At 45.4% G+C, this 18,714-nt stretch overlaps 2 protein-coding genes across 2 annotated transcripts in view; both read left to right on the top strand.

The window, feature by feature from the left end:
* LOC309808805 (forkhead-associated domain-containing protein 1-like) overlaps window positions 1–18,714 on the top strand; it is a gene marked incomplete at its 5' end in the record, with an annotated part of 205,828 nt that overhangs the window by 130,794 nt on the left and 56,320 nt on the right. The gene's annotated exons all lie outside the window — the stretch shown is intronic.
* LOC309807969 (forkhead-associated domain-containing protein 1-like) overlaps window positions 1–18,714 on the top strand; it is a gene marked incomplete at its 3' end in the record, with an annotated part of 96,680 nt that overhangs the window by 29,900 nt on the left and 48,066 nt on the right. The window contains exon 4 of the mRNA XM_082627980.1: window positions 9,806–10,076. Coding sequence (XP_082484106.1) covers window positions 9,806–10,076 — 271 coding nt within the window. The remainder of the gene's footprint in view (window positions 1–9,805; window positions 10,077–18,714) is intronic.

The raw sequence follows: 18,714 nt of genomic DNA, 5'->3' as shown, positions 1-18,714 counted from the left end.
CTGACAGGGGATGATTCATTATGTGGGTAAAAACGAAAGCCACTGATAATAGAAGAAAATGCATTTTCAGTTATCTGGCTTCCTTGCTTGTTTGGCTCCACTAACATTTTTTTTGGCTGCACCAATGCAGGATCTTAGTTCCTCAACCGGGGATCAAACCTGCACCCCCTGCATTGGCAGCGTGGAGTCTTAACCACTGGACGGCCAGGGAAGTCCCTGGCTCCACTAACTTTTTTTCTTTAATTATTTTATTTATTTTATTTATTTATTTTTGGCTGTGTTGGGTCTTCATTGATGCGCGCGGTCTTTCTCTAGTTGCGGCAAGCGGGGGCTACCCTTCATTGCAGTGCGCGGGTTTCTCATTGCGGTGGCCTCTCTTGTTGCGGAGCATGGGCTCTAGGTGCATGCGCTTCAGTAGTTGTGGCATGCGGGCTCAGTTGTTGTGGCTCGCGGGCTCTAGAGCACAGGCTCAGTAGTTGTGGCCCATGGGCTTAGTTGCTCCGCGGCATGTGGGATCTTCCTGGACCAGGGCTCGAATCCCTGTCCCCTGCATTGGCAGGCAGATTCTTAACCACTGCGCCCCCAGGGAAGTCCACCCACTAACTCTTTACCAGGGATATTGCTGCCGTTCCTGGACAAATTCAGTTGCCCCCTTTCTTCTTCTTTTTTGACGATGGTGATCATACCTGATGGCTAATGTTTTATGCTCATTTATTATGGATCAGGAAGTGTTCCCAGCATTTCACGTGCACTATCTCACCCACTTCTCACAGACTAAGAAATGGCTGTTAGTATCCCTATGTCTTACAGACAAGGCACAGAAATGACACACTCATCAGGGTCCCAGAGAAGGAGCAGAGCCGGGAGCCGGACCAGAGTCTGTGTGACGCCGGATCCCAAGGTCTTAACCCGAGGTCGGCACGTTATGGCCCAAGGCCAATGCGGGCCATCGCCTGTTTCTGTAAAGTTTCCTGGGAACACAGCCATCCCATTCATTTCAGTATTGCCTGTGTTGTCGGCTACAACGGCAGAGTAAGCTGGGCAGATCCTATGGCCCACAGGGCTGGAAATGCTTACTGTCTGGCTCTACAGAAAACGTTTACCAGCCTCTGCTTGTAACATTATGCAGTACTGCCTCTTTCATTTGACTTGGTTTCTAAAAGAAGGACTTAAAATAGAGGGGGGAGCTGGGGAGAAAGAACTCACTCAGATTGAGCCTTACTGTGTGCCAGGAAATGTGCTGGTTAATTGCTTAAGTTTACTGAGGAATAAGAAGAAACAGACAAGCTGGAAAACTAAACTTTGAACAGTCTTTTCAATACCTCTTTAAAAAAGAGCTGGAAATATGTGGTTCTAAATATACATACACATATATATGCATTTGCAAATATAGTAATAATATAATTACATTGACATGGATCTGATAAATATACTAGACATTAACATATTATATATACAACAGATGCATATTACAAATTTTGCCTGTTTCTTCAACTGGAAAGTTTTCTTTTAAAACTGTGGACTGTTGGGAATTCCCTGGTGGTCCAGTGGTTAGGACTCAGTGCTCTCACTGCTGAGGGCCTGGGTTCAATTTCTGGTCAGGTAACTAAGATCCCACAAGTGCACCGCGAGGCCAAAAAGCTAAATAAATAAAACTATGGAATGTCTTCACTGAGTCACTTTTGAAGCAGAAATTTGGGATTTGTAGTCTGAAGCCTGCTGTAGCTAGAGAACTATTTATCTATCAAAGTTTCTCTAAGCAGCATTTTACTACTTGTCTTATGATTGATTCCTTGGTCTTAAATCATTCTTCTCTGGAGATGCTGCTTTACTTTTATAAGTTGAAAGGTAAATTTGGTGCATGATGACAGTCTGGTGGGTTTTATTTGAGCATGTCATAACCTTTAAAACAACTTTCACTCTGAGTACATAGTGATGCTTATGCTAAAGTCTCAGTAAGCATACTGTCCAGGAAATTTGATTGTTTGCAAGTGTCAGAAAACCAACTAAAACTAGCCTAGGCAAAAAAAAAAAAAAAAAAAAAAAAGCTCATGGAACTGAAAAGGCCAAAAGCTGCAGCTTAGGCCCAGCTGGATCCAGGCGCCCAAATCATGGTCAGGAATCTGACTCTTTCTTCCCTGTTAGCTTCCCAATCTCAGACAGACTCTTGCCTCACCTGTAGGAAAGTAGCCACCAGCAGCCCCAGCATCCTACAAAGTAGCAGTTCCAGGGAAAGAGCCAGCATCTTCATTGGCAGTGGCTTGGATCACGTGGCTTCCCCTGAACCAATCACTGAGGCCAGGGGCCAGGAATGCTCTGATTGGCCAGGCCTGGGTTATGGTCTCACCCCTGGGGTGGAAGGGTCAGAGTTCTATGGACTCAGGATTGTCAGGGAAAGGGTGTCTTCCCTGCAAAAAAATTAAGGTGCCCATCCAAAAGATGGAAGAAATGGATGCGGGGGAGGCAAAAACAAAGAAGATGTCCATGACATTAGGAAGCATTCCTATTGCCTAAGTGGAGCCTTCCGAACGGGATTTGCCACTAGGGATGTGGGGGGAGGAAAATGACGAATAATCCACTTTTCCATTGGAAAAGTCCCAGGCCAGTCTCCAAGGAAGCAGAGTTGCTCATTTCTCTCCTGTGGTGAACAGGTGTGATGAGAAGCTCAGAGTCGGGGCCTTAGTTGTCCATCCCCAAGAAGGGTGGTGTTTCCACGTTCCTGGGACCTCTGAATAGGGCCCGTTGTTGAGGAGGATGTGGCTTTACTGTACCGGGGTTTGAGGAGCCGGCAACGGAGTGAATGACCAGAGAGCATGGTGCCCTTCAGAACAAAACCTGTTTCTTGTCAAGCTTTGTCATCTCCTACCTGACCTTATAGGATTTCCTCTACCCTGTGCTCTTACAGGTCCTGTGGGGACTTACTGATGTGATGAGAACTCCTGAGGCTGGGTGTTTTATATTAAAGGCGATTTCCCGAGACCAGTGAAGTGGAGGGCACGGGGCAGCAGGCAGCCTCCGGCTCGGCCTCCGCAGCAAAAACTCACACAAAAGGACCCCTGAGGCTGTGTTGTCACCAGATGTCTACAGGCAATGCAGATGACATCGGGGGAGGTGGAGACGGGAGCGCGGGCTGAACCCTTAGCATCCTGCTGAGACAGAACCCGGACCCGGCCAGGAACCTGGCCGCGTCCTGCTTCCTCTGGCAGACCACACCCTTTGTTACCAAATCAGAACTACGTTGCTCCTTCTCTGAACTTAGTTGATGATCATTCATTCATTCATTCATTCATTCCGTCTCTCTATCTGGCAAGACCGAATTGAAGCAGGCCAAGTCTACGGGTAGCAAAAGCTATTTGCAAAAATCCGGCTGTTTTCTCATTAGATTCTATTTCCCATTTTATGGACTGACCAGGAAGCTGATTAGAACTTGAAAGGAAAGGAAAAACCATAAGATTGAAGATTTACAAGAAAATGGGAAAATTAGATGGGCCAGATCTCCTTTAACACAGCTGGGAAAACCCCAAATGAATGGCTTTTCTGAACAGCTCAAAGAGACTTAATTCTTTTAAGTTCCAAAACCTAAAAATAATGTATAACTTGGCGGTTCTGTGTTCTAAATGTATAACCCTGATTTCTCACACTGAAACCCCGTACATGATTTACCCTTTTCTTGGGGACATAGAATTATTATCCGTCTCTGAGTTACGGTGACATCCCGGGACTTGTTGAGATAAAGGCCATTTGTCCTGGCACCATGTAGCCCCCTCTCCTGGCTTCTTAGTTCTACTGGCCATGTTTTCTAGTCTCCATTCTGTCTTTCCAGGTCCATGGCTCCTCCATGCTGCGGTCAGTGTGCCTGCTCGCCACCATCACCCCTACCCCCCAGGCCCTTCCATACTGTGGGAATTAAGCTCCACATCTATGTATGTTAAATTCTTCTGTAAGGAAGCCAGTCTCTTCTCCCTCCTTTATGTATTTACTCACTAATGTATCTATGTCAGTATGGACCCATGTATACTGATTTTACACTTTGAGTTATAATCCAATACTCATTAACTATTACTTTGCTCAAATTCTTCCAGCCTTGGCCACTGGGGGCTCTTTCAGGTTGGTTGCTGTGTCCTTGAGCATCTCCCCACCTTTTCATTTTGGGCACTTCCTTACTCTCTGCTGTTACAAGATGTGCCAGGCTTATTATGTATTTTCCCCATCCCAGCCCCAGAATCAAAGTGCTTTTTATTTACACTATATTTGCCAACTGTTCAGCTCAGTCAGCGAACACCTACCATGAGTAGTAGGCACTCTGCTGGGTGCCAGCACAGCCAGCGATTGGCTGGTAAATATTTAATGACCAGCTCTCTGGGAAAAGTAAAGTACATGGATGCATAGCATAAGGTTTACTGATATAAAGAATGTGTAGCACAGTCTTTCCATGTAACAAGAAATGCAGTACTCTTTCTTGTAAATTCTATATAGCCAGCTGAGTCTCACAGAATGCTTTCATTGACTTTAGCCGAACTCTTGTATCCATAGCCAATTTCTCATTGCAGTTGACAAATGAGAGAGTTCCCAACCTGAGCACTCGTGGGTATTTTTGGATATTTTGGATTTATGAATAATACAAGTGAAAAAAGAAAGACGTTAGAACTTCACATGTTCATCAGTGACATGAGTGACTTTGTTGCTGCATCAGATAATAATTTTCAAATACTCGAAGAACGTTTCCTCAATTTTTTTTTCTATTCATAACATAATGGCTAAGACACAACATGCTTTTGTATAATCTGCATTGTTAACATTTTCTCCATTACCGTCTTAAGTCTAGGCAATCAACAAAACAAACAAAGAAACAAAATCAAACTCTACATGAACCACCATTATTAAACCTATTTATAAAATTTTTAAAAATCAAGCCCTGATTTATAGCATTTCCTGATTTCTATGGTGTAATACGCCCTCCACGGTCAATTTCAAGCTCCCAATGACACATCCCTGAATACAGAGATGGAAAGAGAGGTGTGGTAACACATCACTGTGTAGCATTTCCAACAGACACATATAGTACAGTGAAATAACCTCAAGAGCATAGGTAATAATAAAATAGAGTAAAATAATTAGGAAGGGGTGAGTTTTAAGTTTGTATCACCTTTGTTTCTGATATAATTTAATTGTAAATTTATGTAAGTTAATTCTTATTAATGGCTATGTTTATCAACCAGTTGGCAAAATTCCTGGACATTTAACAATCGGTTCTCGTGGGCGGGTACCAGCTGACCCCAGGACTCCTCTGGTACAGCAGTAAACATACCACAGGTCTTCCCAGATTGAGGCTGGGGTCCTCTGAGCTGCTTCCAGGGCGTGGCATGTACCAGATGAATAACACTTCCATAAGACAGTTGTCAGTGTTCCTAGAAAATCCCATTTCTAAGTAGCCCATGTGATGTCTTGTGGTTTTTCACACCATCTAATGTTCATTTCCTTTTTTTAACTCGGAAAATATCCTATCATTCACTAACCAATCGTCTAAGATCCCTTTGTGAGTATGGAAAGCAGGTAATAAATCATGACTTCGAGTAACCTAGAAGTCCTAAGAGCACAGGTATTGGAGTCCAATAGTGTCACCACTTCCTGGGTGTGAGACCTTGGGCAAGTCATTTAACCTCTCTGAGCTTCAGTTTCTTAATCCACACAATGAGGGGTAAAATGCCTCCTGCAAGATTATTCTGGAGATCAGATGAGATGACATGCATTAAGTGCCCAGCACAGTCTGTGGCACATCTGAGGCTTCTCTACACAGTGGCTCATAGCCGTTGTATTGTCCACAATTACTTACAAATGGCAGAGCGCATAACAAGCTCTCCAAGGGCAAGGTCTAAGTTTCCACCTTCTCTGCAGGCTCCAGGGCTTCCTGGCAGAATTCATGTGTACTGTAGGCACTCGATGTGCAAACTACTTCGAATTTTTTTTAGGGTCTCCCGTTCAACTTACACTCTTTTCAGGGTTAGAAGCAGATATTGGAGAAATAACACAAAGAACAAGTAGATAATTTGAAAGAAAATGGATAGTGACTTCTTGAGTAAATCATTGACCCGTGTTTTTTAAAGCTAATATAAATTCACCCGTGGATGTGGTCGTGGCTAATCCAGGTGGTTGACAACCTGCTATTTTAAAGGTAGTATGGTAAAGAAATCAGGAGTATCACATATGCTATCTCAAAAACAAAACAAAAAAAACAACCATGGCAACATACCATATGGTCAGAGAACAGACACAAAGAAAGAGAAAAGGCATTAGCGTGTATTTTTAAACTAAAGTTTCTAAAAACAGACTTGGGGACTTCCCCGGTGACACAGTGGATAAGAACCCACCTGCCAATGCAGGGGACACAGGTTCGAGCCCTGGTCCGGGAAGATCCCACATGTTGCAGAGTAACAGCCCGTGCACCACAACTACTGAGCCTGTGCTCTAGAGCCCACGAGCCACAACTACTGAGCCCATGTGCCCCAGCTACTGCAGCCCATGTGCCTAGAGCCCACACTCCGAAACAAGAGAAGCCACCGCAAGGAGAAGCCCATGCACCACAACGAGGAGTAGCCCCTGCTCGCCGCAACTAAAGAAAGCCTGCACATAGCAACGAAAACCCAACACCGCCAAAAATAAATAAAATTAAATCTAAACTAAAAAAATAATAAAAACAGACTTGTTGATAACTGACATTGACCCCATGCTTCCTGTACAGCCCAGAGCTAGCTTTTAATGTGAGTCTTTTTCTTATGTTTGCTTTTCTCCCTGCCTGTTTCATTGTAGTTACCATCAGCAATTTCTGAGAAAACCTTGACCGTCCCTGTGATAGAGCAAGCCGGTAAACTAGAGAAAACCCACTTTAACCATCCAACTAAAGCTACCCTCAACCAACACGCTTCAGAGAAAAAAAAAACACTTTATTTTTTAATTTTTAAACCCGAAGAGCTTGGAGTCTGCTGCATTTACACATCTTTGGCTCCTTCCCCATAGGGGCCCTATCGTTCGGGCTCTGTGTGCTGCAAGCGACAGAAACCAGCTCTAGCCGGCCTCAGGGATGGAGCACTTCAGGGTAGCACCCGAGCCAAGGCTCAAAACCAGCTTCCTTATTTTCCCCACCATGTTCACAGCAGCATAGTTACAATAGCCAAGAGGTAGAAACCATCCAAATGTCCGTGACGCTTAATGGATAAACAAAATACACTCTAAACTGTATGATGGAATATTGTTTAGCCTTAAAAATGAAGGAAATTCTGACATGGATGAACCTTGAGGACATTATGCTAAGTGAAATACGCCAGTCACAAAAAGACAAGTACCATGTGATTTCACTTATTTGAGGTTCTTGGTACTTAGAGTAGTCCAATTCATAGAGACAGAATGTTGGTCACCACGGGCTGGGTTGCGGAGGGAAGGGGGAGTTGTTGTCTAATGGTTAATAGAGTTTACGTTTTGCAAAACAAAAAAGTTCTAGAGATCCATCTCACAGAAATGTGAAAATACTTAACACCACTGAACTATTTACTTTAAAATGGCTAAGATGATAAATTTTATGTTGCAGGTTATTTACCACAATCTGAAAAATAAATAAACAGCTTCCCTCTCTCCATGTCTGGGCTCCACTCCCTCATGCTGGCTGCATTCTGAAGTCCCACCAGGTCACTCCAGATCCTGGTGTCCAGCCAAGTCTTCTTGGTTCTCCTTGGCTCTGATTGGATCACTTGCCCCACCACTGAACCAATCAGTATGTCCAGGGAGTGTGATTGGTTGATGGCTTAGCCCCACCCACAGCAATAGGCGGACAGATTGGGAGGGAGATTCCTGGAATTTCCAGAAGAGCCAGGTGGGTTGCGGCCTGTCCACTACGGCAGTGGATCACTTGAGGCATGAGATATGACCACTCCCTTTAGCACCCTGGCAGTTAGTGGGCAGTGAGGCACATCTACCTGAGCATCCCAGCACAAAAGGGAATTCCTCCACACTACCCGTGGTCTCTCGATTTGTTTTCTCTCAGGCGGGGGTAAAACATATTCAAATTTCCCCCTTCCCACCTTCAGCCCTTTCATTCGATAAATCTTTATTAAATCGATGAGGAAAGGTTGTAGGAATGATTGAGGCAAGACAGCCCCAGAGGAGAGGACGGGAAGGGATCGGATGGATGGAGAAGTGAGTGCAAGGCAGGAGCAGGACACCTCAGCTTCTGAAAGGAGAGAAAGGAAGAAAGCTTAGGTGGAGACCGAGGTGCCCACAGTGGAGAGAAATTCGAATCTTCACATAAGGTAACAGAGTTCTGGAACACTGCCAAGTCCGTTCCTGAAACAGGTTTCAACGGGGCCAGTGTCATCATAAATGCTGGGCCAGGTGTCACCAGGCAATTGGAGTTTGATTTTCCCGAACAGTGTTCTCCCTGACTCCAAAAAAGTCTTCAGGGGAATTCACCGGATTCTTGACTTGGCTGGGAAAGACTGTAGCTAAAAGACTGGTTTGGGAACCTGAGTGAGTGGAGAACCTTCCTCTTGAATACAATCCAGCTGGAGCTATAGGAAGTTCTGTCTGCCAGTGCTCCTATTTTGGAAGCATTCTGTCCTGTTTCTCATTACATGTCTGCAGTCTGCAGAAAGAGAAACGTGACCGCCACAGGCGCCAAACCTTTGAACTTAGCTTCTTCCTTGAAAAGTGTGTTTTTTTCTGCCAAGAGACTGGGGGCGGGGCAGAGAAGGGAGAGAGAGACAGAGAGGGAAAGAGCTTTCCAGAACCCCAGTCCCACCACGCTCTCCACCACCACCTGAGCTTGGTGAAGTCCTTAACCTCTCCAAGCCTCATTTGTAAGCTAGGAATAAGGAGAGCTTCTCCCCTTCAGGGCTATCGCGAGAAATCGGTGAGTAATTACAATAAATGGTAGCATTCACGATGTCACGGTTTAACCACTAGGCTCGGGGAGGGATGGCCACAACAGCATTAACCAAGACAAAGCCAGGTGTCAGCACCTCTCAGCATTTGCTTCTCCCGGTATAGATGGATTTTGATGTGCTCTCTAATGAAAGTAGCTACAGACATCTTCCGCTGGATCAGATGAAAAGAGGTTCCCTTGATAGATATTTATGGAGCGTCTGGCAAGAATCAGATGTGGCAGATGTTGAGGATCACAGGTTAATGAGCCAGTTGGGGTGCGAGCCAGTTGGGGTGCCTGCCACCCCAGAGCTCTCGGCTTCGGGGAACAGGTGGAATGGGAGTGCCAGGGAGACACACAGTGTGGATGTGTGTGTCCTGGAGAGCTGGGCTTGAATCTCGGAGATGTGTTCATTCATTCTTTCAACCAGTATTTAAGGACCTACTGTGTATGTGCCAAGGGTTTATTCTAGGACTGAGGATACGGTGCTGAGCAAGGTAGACAAAAAGCTGTCAGCCTCTCAGAGCTCAGAGGTGGCGTTGTACCAGCTCAGACGCTCACTGCCAAATCTGTGATCCTGGGAAAGTCACTAGGTCTTGCTCAGCCTCGGGCTCGTCACAGAGCATCAGGGGTATCAAATGAGGTAATGCATGTGAATCTCTTGACTGGGTGCCTGGCACGAAGGCTGCACCCAATAAATGGTGGTGCGATAGTGTGCAAGGTGACCTATGGTGGGGACTGCCATCCCAAATTTGGGGAGAGTGTGGGAGGGATTCTTGGGAGAAGTGACTTATACGCCGAAATCTAGGGCAGCAATTATGTCGCCGGGACAGAAAGGTGAAGACCACCCCAGCTGCTCGTAACCTCCCCTGACCCTCTTGTCTGCCCCTGCAGGTCTCCTTCCCATGGGTGAGGGGCCCAGCACCTTGGCCAAGGCCACAGCCACCTTGGGCCACCCAGCAACTGAACCAGTCACCCTCACCAACACAGACCCCCTTCTACCCGGGCATCTGGCCAGCGCCAGTGCAGAGGAGCTGGTCGCAGGGGTCCCCCGAGCCCCCCATGGTCCCACCAGCCTCCCACAGGCGGCCCATGAGTGCCAGGAAGAAGATGTTCTCCTTCGAGGTGGACAGAGCCGCCCACAGCGTTCCCATCATCAGGCAAGGTACTCATGGGCGCTTCCTTGGTGGCTTAGGGGAGGGGCTTTTGCTAGGAGGATGGGTCTCAGTTTCTGCTTTCCCCTTTTTTTAAAAATTTTTATTGAGGTGCAGTTGATTTACAGTGTTGTGTTAGTTTCAGGTATGCAGCACACCGAATCTGTTCAACATATACATGTATCCACTCTTTTTTAGATTCTTTTCCCATATAGACCATTACAGAGTATTGAGGAGAGTTCCCTGTGCTATCCAGTAGGTCATCCTTAGTTATCTCCTTTATTTATAGTATTGTGTATGTCAATCCCTCTCTTCCAATTTATCCCTCCCCCCTCTTATTCCCGGTAACGGTAAGTTTATTTTCTACATCTGTAACTCTATCTCTGTTTTGTAGATAAGTTCATTTGTACCTTTTTTTAGATTCCACATATAAGCAATATGGTATGATATTTGTCTTTCTCTGGCTTTTGCTTATGTTCTCTGGTTCTGAAGTAGAACATAATCAAATGTGAAAAAATTGGGATAAGCAGAAAGTTAGAAAACAGTAAAAGATAAGCTGTCACCCTTATCACCAGAATTCTCCCTGTTGACTTTTTGGTACAAACTCCTCCAAGACTGTGGTCTGCCCATCTGCACACATCGGTACCTCTGTGGTGAGTGTGTGTGTGTGTGTGTGTGTGTTTGTACGTATATATGAATATATATGAATGTGTATCAGAATCTAAATTTATATACTTCGACTCAGATGTACAGACATATTGGTAACTGAAATCCCTCTTGCCTTAAGAGGTTTTTAAATATTACCATTTTACAGGTAAGAGAAGACTGAGGCTTATGGAGAAAATTACTTCTCCGGAGGTTATGTATTCAATCTAATCTAATCTAATGCTTTTCAGTCACATTTAAGGCTGGTTATCTCAGTGACTGTCACTCACAGCCTGGTCACTTTGGGGACACACAGCCATCAGGGTTTCCTTCTCCCCCCTCCCCCCGAGAAGGCCTCATGGCATTTGGGCAGGAGACTTCCTGTCTGTCACCATCCTCTCGGCCTTGCCAGCCTTACTGGCAGAGTAGCTGGGTCGACTTAGTCCCTGGCATGATTCCCAGGTTTCTTCTGTGGCCACTGGTGTGAAGGTCCCATTCTCTGTTTTCTGTGTCCCAGCCCCAGACCCCCCTGAGTCCCCAGGTCTCTCGATGCCTCCACACCCTTCCCTGGTCTCACTCAGGACCACTCACCTAGTCACTTCCCTCAGCCATTCAAATAATAGTTATTATTCTGAAATATACAGACTAAGGGGCAAATGAAAGGTATCTCTGCAGTTTACATAATCATCATCATCATCTAAGGAATGCTCATGTACCTACGACCCAAGTTAAGAAATTACTCAGCCATTTCCCCCCAGCATTTTAATGTGAAAACTTTCAAACACACAGCAAAGCAAAAAGAATTTTACAGAGACAGCTCTCTTCCTAATTCTACCACTAACACTTTGCTGTACTCTTTATTACATTTCTGTCTACCCATCCTTCTTGTCCTGCATTAATCCATCTTATTTTTTGGATGCATTTCAAAATAAATAGCACACATCTGTAGTCCTCCCCCTAAATGCTTTAGCACATATACCATTAACTAGAATTCAACATTTTTGTCTCCTTCATGTAAAATGAACACACAATGTGTATTAGTTATCATGATTGCATAACAAATTCTCCCCAAACGTAGCAGCCTAAAGCAAAAATCAAACGTGTTATCATCTATACGGTTTCTGTGGGTCAGGAATTTGGCAGCAGCTTAGCAGGACGGCTGTGGCTCAGGGTCCCTCGTAAGGCTGCAGTCATCTGAAGGCTTGACCTGGGCCGCAGGATCCACTTCCAAGATGGCGTGCTCACATGGCTGTCAGCAGGAGGCCCCGGTTCCTCACCACATGGGCCTCCCCAGAGAGTGGCTCGAGCATTCCCATGACACGGCAGCTGCTCCTCCTGAGCAAGTGATCCTGGAGGACAAGATGGAAGTGGCAACATCTCTTGTGACTAAGCCTCAGAAGTCATGCTCTGTCATTGCTGCAATATCCTGCTGGTTACACAGGGCGTCACCCTCCAGTGTGGGAGAAGACTACACATGGGCCTGAAGACCAGGAGGTGGGGATTATCAGCAGTCATCTTGGAGGCCGGCTACCACAGCCTGCCCTCGGGTCCTCAATGATTCACACTCCTCCTCCTCTCTCCCGAGGCCCCCCAAAATCTCACCCCAGTAACAGCATCGGCTCAAATTCCAGAATCTCGTCTAAATCAAGTCCAGGTACAGATGGGGCTCATGGGTGTAGTACCTTACGTTCAGCTCATCAAGTACTACTTCCAGAAATCTGAAGACCTCTGAACAAAGGGTCTGTCCCTCACACACCCAGCATATATTGGTGGGACAGACATAGCATAACTGCTACATACACTCCTCTTGTTCCAAAAGAAGAAAAACAGGAAACACACAGGAGTCCCTGGCCCAAAGCAGTTCTGAAGTCCAGCTGGGAAAATATCGGCAGTTCCTTGATTGGGCTTCAGTCCAACTCTTGTCCAGAAATGACTTTCCAGGGCTCTGGGCTCTGCCCCCTGGTCCCTGAGTTCCGCCTTCTGAGTCGTCCTCCCTTTCCTATGAAAGGTGTCCCATGGATGTGGCTGCATAGTTTTATAGCCTGCTTCCTGCCTGTAGAAGCTTGGTTGTCCAGACGCTTCTTTGACTTTTGTGGGTCTCTGTCAGTCTGAGTTGGCAGTGCTTCTTATTGGGGTTCATCCTATCAGGCAAAAACCACGCCCACAGACTTTTTTGGACCCAAGCCCTTCCACCATGGACTTCTGCAAAGACTGACAAAGGACAGAAGCTTCTTAGAAGCCCAGTTCTTTGACCGAAGGGTTCTCCTGGACACTGCCCTGGATCTGTATTCTTAACAAAGGATTTTACAACCACACCCTCAGCTTCTTCTCTGGACTGTGTTTTCTTGAGAGTGCCCTTGATTTGATCTTTGCCCAGAACCTGTTTCTTACATTTCATTTGCCACCGGGAGAGGCAGGGAATTTTCAAGCCCAGAGCACTGCCCTGGTTTAACAGCCCTTCCTTTAACTGTCTCTCCCCCTCACATTTCACTATAAGTAGCAAGAAGTAACCAGGCAGCACCTTCCAAGACTCTGTCTGGGACTCTCTCTAGCTAGACCATTCAGCCTCATCACAAACATTTTCTACCTTCCTCATGACCACAGGCAACGTGTTAGGAACCCTTCTGCCACCACCTGACAAGGATCCCTTAACCCCAGTAACATTTTCCTCACTTTCCTGGAACCCTTCCCTCACGGCCTCCTCAAAGGCCATCGGGCTTCTACTAAGACTATTCAGGCTTTCTCAAAGACTCTTGGCCAAAGTCCTCCAGCTTCTGGCCACTGTTCCATCCCAAACCACTCCACATTGTAGGGTTTTTGTTAAATTTTCCACCACTCCTGGTGCCCAAACCTGTATTTGCTACTTATTGTTGCATAACAAATTACTGCAGGATGTAATGGCCTAAAACAACAGTAAACATTTATTATCTCATAGTTTCTCTGCGTCAGGAAGTTGGGAATGGCTTAGCTGGGGGATTCTTGCTCAGGATTTTTCATGAAGTTGCAGTAATGGTGTTGGCTGGGGCTGTGGTCCTCTGGAGGCTTGTCTGGGGCTGGAGGACCCACCTCTAGAATGGTTCACTCACATGGCTTTTGGTAAGAGGCCTCAGTTCTTCACTAAGTGCACCTCTCCATACGTTGCTTGAGTATCCTCAAGCTGCCAGCTCCTCCAGACAAGTGGTCCTAGAGAGTGAGGAAGAAGCTGCAATGCCTTTTATGATCTAACCTCAGGAATCGAACTGTGTCATTTCTGCAATATCCTTGGTTCCATAGAGAAGCTTTGTTACGGACTGAATTGCATTCCCCCAAAATGCATATGCTGAGGCCTCAATCCCAATATCGCAGAATGTGACCATATTTGGAGATAGTGTATTGAAATAGATGAGTAAGTTCAAATGAGATGATTGGGTGGGCCCTAATCCAAGGGCTGGTGTCCTTGTAAGAAGAGAGAGAGAGACGCCAGGGATGCACGTGCACAGAGAAAAGGGCATGTGAGGACACAGCAGGAAGGTGGCCGTCTGCAAGCCAAGGAGAGAGGCCTAACCCTGCCCACACCTTCATCTTGGACTTCCAGCCTCCAGAACTGTGAGAAAATGAATTTCTTTTGTTAAGACCTCCTGTGGTGTTTTGTTATGGCAGCCCAAGCTAACTAACATAAAGTCCATCCAGTATTGCAGAGGATGATGCAGGGGTCTGAATACCAAGAGACAAGAATCAGTGGGGCCATCTTGGAGACTGCCTACCACACACTGAAAGGTGTAGATCTTGAATGTGCTCACTGAGTTTTGCCAGTCGTGCACAACTATGTAACCCGAATTCCTATCAAGATATAGAACATTACCATCACCCCAGAAAGTTCCCTCATGTCCCTCCCCAGTCAATTCCCAGCCCCAGGCCCCAGAGGCACCCACTCTTCTGAATTCTTTTCCCGCCATGGATTAGATATTCCTGTTCTAGAATCTCAAGTACACAGAACCATGTAGTACATGTTCCTTTGTGGAAGGCTTTTTTCACTCAGCATAGTATTTCTGAGATTCATTCATTTTGTTGTATGCATCATGTTCTGTCTTATGAACATATATACAGGGTTTTTGGGTTTTTTTTTTTAATGCGTCCTTTGGACACATGTCACATGGGCTGTTTCTTTTCTTTTTTTCACTCCGCCATTTAAATTTTTCCACTGTAATCACCGGTTTCTCCAGTGCCATGTTGAATTTGGGGCTTCTCTAAAGGACTTGGATTCCCCCTGGAGAAATGAAGGAAGAGTCGTATGGCTTAGAGTCCCTCACATCTACCTGGGCTCTATCTCCTCAGCCTCTCAGCCAGGTCTCATGTTTCCAAACGTTTGCCCTCATTCCCCTGACTCTCTCCCCATCCTCAGAAAAGGACTTTCATCTTCCCGTGTCATGGGGAGTTCCTTTCTGTCTGGGCCTCTCTACTCCACGCTTCAGAGAAAACTCTGTGCTCCAGTCCTCCATGCTGTCTCTTGACAGAAAACACCTCTTTTTAAGGGTTCCGAGAAAGCTCTTTCCTCTCTTAGCAAAGCTGGGCTCTTCCAATTAAATTGGTTTACTGTTAGACTGTCACCTTGCTTTAGACTTGAAAAATTCTATTTGAAAACCCAAAGCCAAGGATTTATTTACTGCAGATCAGGTCAGGGTTTCTCAATCTTGGCACAGTGACAGGTGGGTCGCATAACTCCTTGTTGAAGGATCTGTCCTGTCCACTGTAGAATGTTTAGCAGCATCCCTGACTCCTACCCACCAGAGATACCAGTAGCAACACCACCACCACCACCCCTAACTGTGGTTCTCAAAAATGTCTCCAGACATTGTCAAAAATGAAAACGTCATTTTGCCTGGGGGAAAACTCACCCTGTTCTAGTTAATACTCATCCTTCCTGTACCACAAGGCAATAAAACGTCAGCTCCAAAGCCAAATCTTAATGGCAAGAGCTCATGGGAGGTGGGGAAGAATTAATGAGAAAAGAAAATATGTGGAGTGACTTATTAAAATAGCATCTTGGGGCCTCCCTGGTGGCGCAGTGGTTGAGAGTCCGCCTGCCGATGCAGGGGATACGGGTTCGTGCCCCGGTCTGGGAGGATCCCATATGCCGCGGAGCGGCTGGGCCCGTGAGCCATGGCCGCTGAGCCTGCGCGTCCGGAGCCTGTGCTCCGCAACGGGAGAGGCCACAACAGTGAGAGGCCCGCATACCGCAAAAAGAAAAAAAAAAAAAAAAAAAAAAAATAGCATCTTGATTCATATATATATATATTTTTTTCCCAATAATGGGATCATATGAACCTAACATAGGTAACCTTCTTTTTTTTTCTTTTTTTGGCCGTGCCGCTCAGCTTGCAGGATCTTTGTTCCCCAGCCAGGGATGGAACCTGTGCCCCCTGCAGTGGAAGCACAGAATCCTAATCACTGGACTGCCAAGGAATTCCCTACCTGATTTTTAAAATTCAATAATATATCATAAACATCTTCCCACTTCAATACATTGACTGCATAGTGGTTAAAAGCATAGGCTCTGAATCCAACAAACTTAGGTTCATCCCTTGACTCTACCACTTACCAGCTGTGTGTCCTTGAGCAGATGACTTGACGTCTCTGTGCCTCATACCTCTCACGTATAAAATGGAGATGGGAATAATAATGCCTATCTCACTGGGTTGTTATGAAGATGAAATCGTATCCTGCATGTAAGTGCTGAGCACAGCGCCAGGTGCATAGCGAACATTCAGTAAATATTAAAATATTTAATATTTTAATATTTAAATTTTAATATTTTAATAATTTTAATATTTAATTTTAAATATTAAAATTTAAAAATTAAGTTATTACCTAACCATGATTGTTATTTAACTTTTATTTACAACTTACAATGTCTGAAAGACACAGTTAAGGTGCACACATACTGCCCCTGCTGCAGACTGGTGATTATTGGAGTGCACCAGGACAGCTGGGGGTTGTTAAAATATTAAAGTAACTCCCCTGCCCTTTGGCCAACAGCTCATGCCCGAAAATTCTTAAAGTGCCTGCGTCCCCATATCCGCCTTGCCACCGCCCCAGCCCTCCCGACCCTCCCTGGGGCTTCTCCCCACTGGGACCTCCGAAGGATCCGGCAGCTAGAGTTAAGCCGGTTTGGTCATACATGGCCCTTAGGTTCTTTCTGATAAATAACAGTAGCCGGTAAAAAAGTTTGGGGCAGGTGAGGGGTAACTGCTCCAGCACCTCCCTGCCTGGGTGTAAGGAAAGCGAGTCTCAGAGCAAATTCTAGCCCCACAAAGACTTTCGGTAAACACACCTTCCCTAATAAAGGGACCCCATCGATCAGCCTGTTCTGTAAGTTTTATGAAGTCCCCCCTCCGACCATCATCTTGCGGGGAAGGGTCCCTCAAGACAGCCACGACAGGGTTGCAGAGGCAGCCGGAGTCACCCCTAGAGATGGCATCAGATGCCAGAACTCTAAGCTGAGACTGGACAGGGGCCCATTTAGGGTCAGACCCCGTGGCCCTCCCTGGGGACACAGGCCAGGCAGTACCTTCCTCCAGTGGGAGCCGATTTCTTGAGGAATCTGAAAACAGATCAAGTCTTCCTCCTGAAAATTCAGTTTCCAAATTGAGATACACAATCAGTGTAAAATAAACCCCAGATTTCAAAGGCTTCATGCCTCGAAGAAAAAGAATATAAAATATCTCCATATTTTTTGTCGATTATGTGTTGAAATGATGTTTTTTTAATGTATTGGGTTAAATCAAATTGATCATTAAAAAATTCATCTCTCCTTTTTACCTTTTTAATGCGACTACTAGAAAATTGAAAATTGCATTCTGTAGCTCCCTTTATTTCTCTATCAGGCACTGCTGCTATAGTCAGTTAGGACTTAGCTGCTCAGGATCCAAGAGAGTCAGATGGGGGCAGTGAGCTTCAAATAAAAGTTTTCTAATCATGGACCTAGTTGGGGAGGTGGAGGGAGAGAAAATGGGCAGCTGCTGAAGTTCCAGGCCCTTGTGTTCCTTGTGCCCCAGGAAACACTGTGGCCAGGGCTGCTCATTCAACACGCAAGGCTGTGCATTCTCCGGGCACCACAGGCCATCAGCTATGTCCACTAGAGGTTCTGGGGTCCACAAAGAGGTTTGAGACCTGGCTGGGGGGCAGGAATCTTTGATTCTAAAATGCATAAATAAAAAAGGCAGAAGCAAAATGAATAAATGATGAATGTCCACAAACATGATAGTGCATGCTTCATTCATCATTAATGTTAATACTCATTAAAGTTTCATCACCACTGAAAACAATTTGTTCAGCTTCTCACTTCACAGGAAGATAAGAATGTGCAGTGACTGTCCAGAAACCATAGTCACTTGGAAATTTAAAATACGCTGCTTGGGCCCAAGTGGTTTCACAAGTAGAATTATAGAAATCTTTACAAACGTTTCTACACCAAGAAAATGGTTTCTACACCATTCAGTGTTGATGTGAGTGAATTGCGAGATGTCTGATGTGATACAGAGTGGGGCCCCCAAACACAATGCCATACTCCCCGAAAGTCATATAAACAGGCCTTGTAATATTGGGGTAAATAAGAAAAAAATTAGGAAAGCTTAAATGTCTATCAAGTGGATCCTAGTTAAACACGTTTGGCACACTTGGACAATGGACCACAATGCTACCCTTGAAAAGAACCCAGTACAGCCTCAAATACTGACATGGGAAGATGTTTTTCATATTGTTAGCTGAAAAGTAAGCTGGATAAGAATCTCTGACATGTAAATGCATTTTTGTTTTTTGAAAAGATATGACTGCAATAAAAAATATATAGCTAATGTTTAGTGCTAAATGCTCTACATGAGGGGTCAGCAAACTTTTCCTGTAAAGAGCCAGATAGTAAATACTTTAGGATTTGTGGGTCACATGGTCTGTGCTGCAACTAGTCAGCTCTGCCTTTGTAGCTGGGAAGCAGCCATAAATAATATGTAAATCAATCACTGTGGCTGT

Source organism: Mesoplodon mirus (genome assembly GCF_964341445.2).
Source record: "Mesoplodon mirus genome assembly, chromosome: 7".
NCBI classification, from domain to species: Eukaryota; Metazoa; Chordata; class Mammalia; order Artiodactyla; family Ziphiidae; genus Mesoplodon; species Mesoplodon mirus.
The sequence above is the reverse complement of the archived record's forward strand: the minus strand, read 5'-3'. Positions and strand labels throughout refer to the sequence as shown.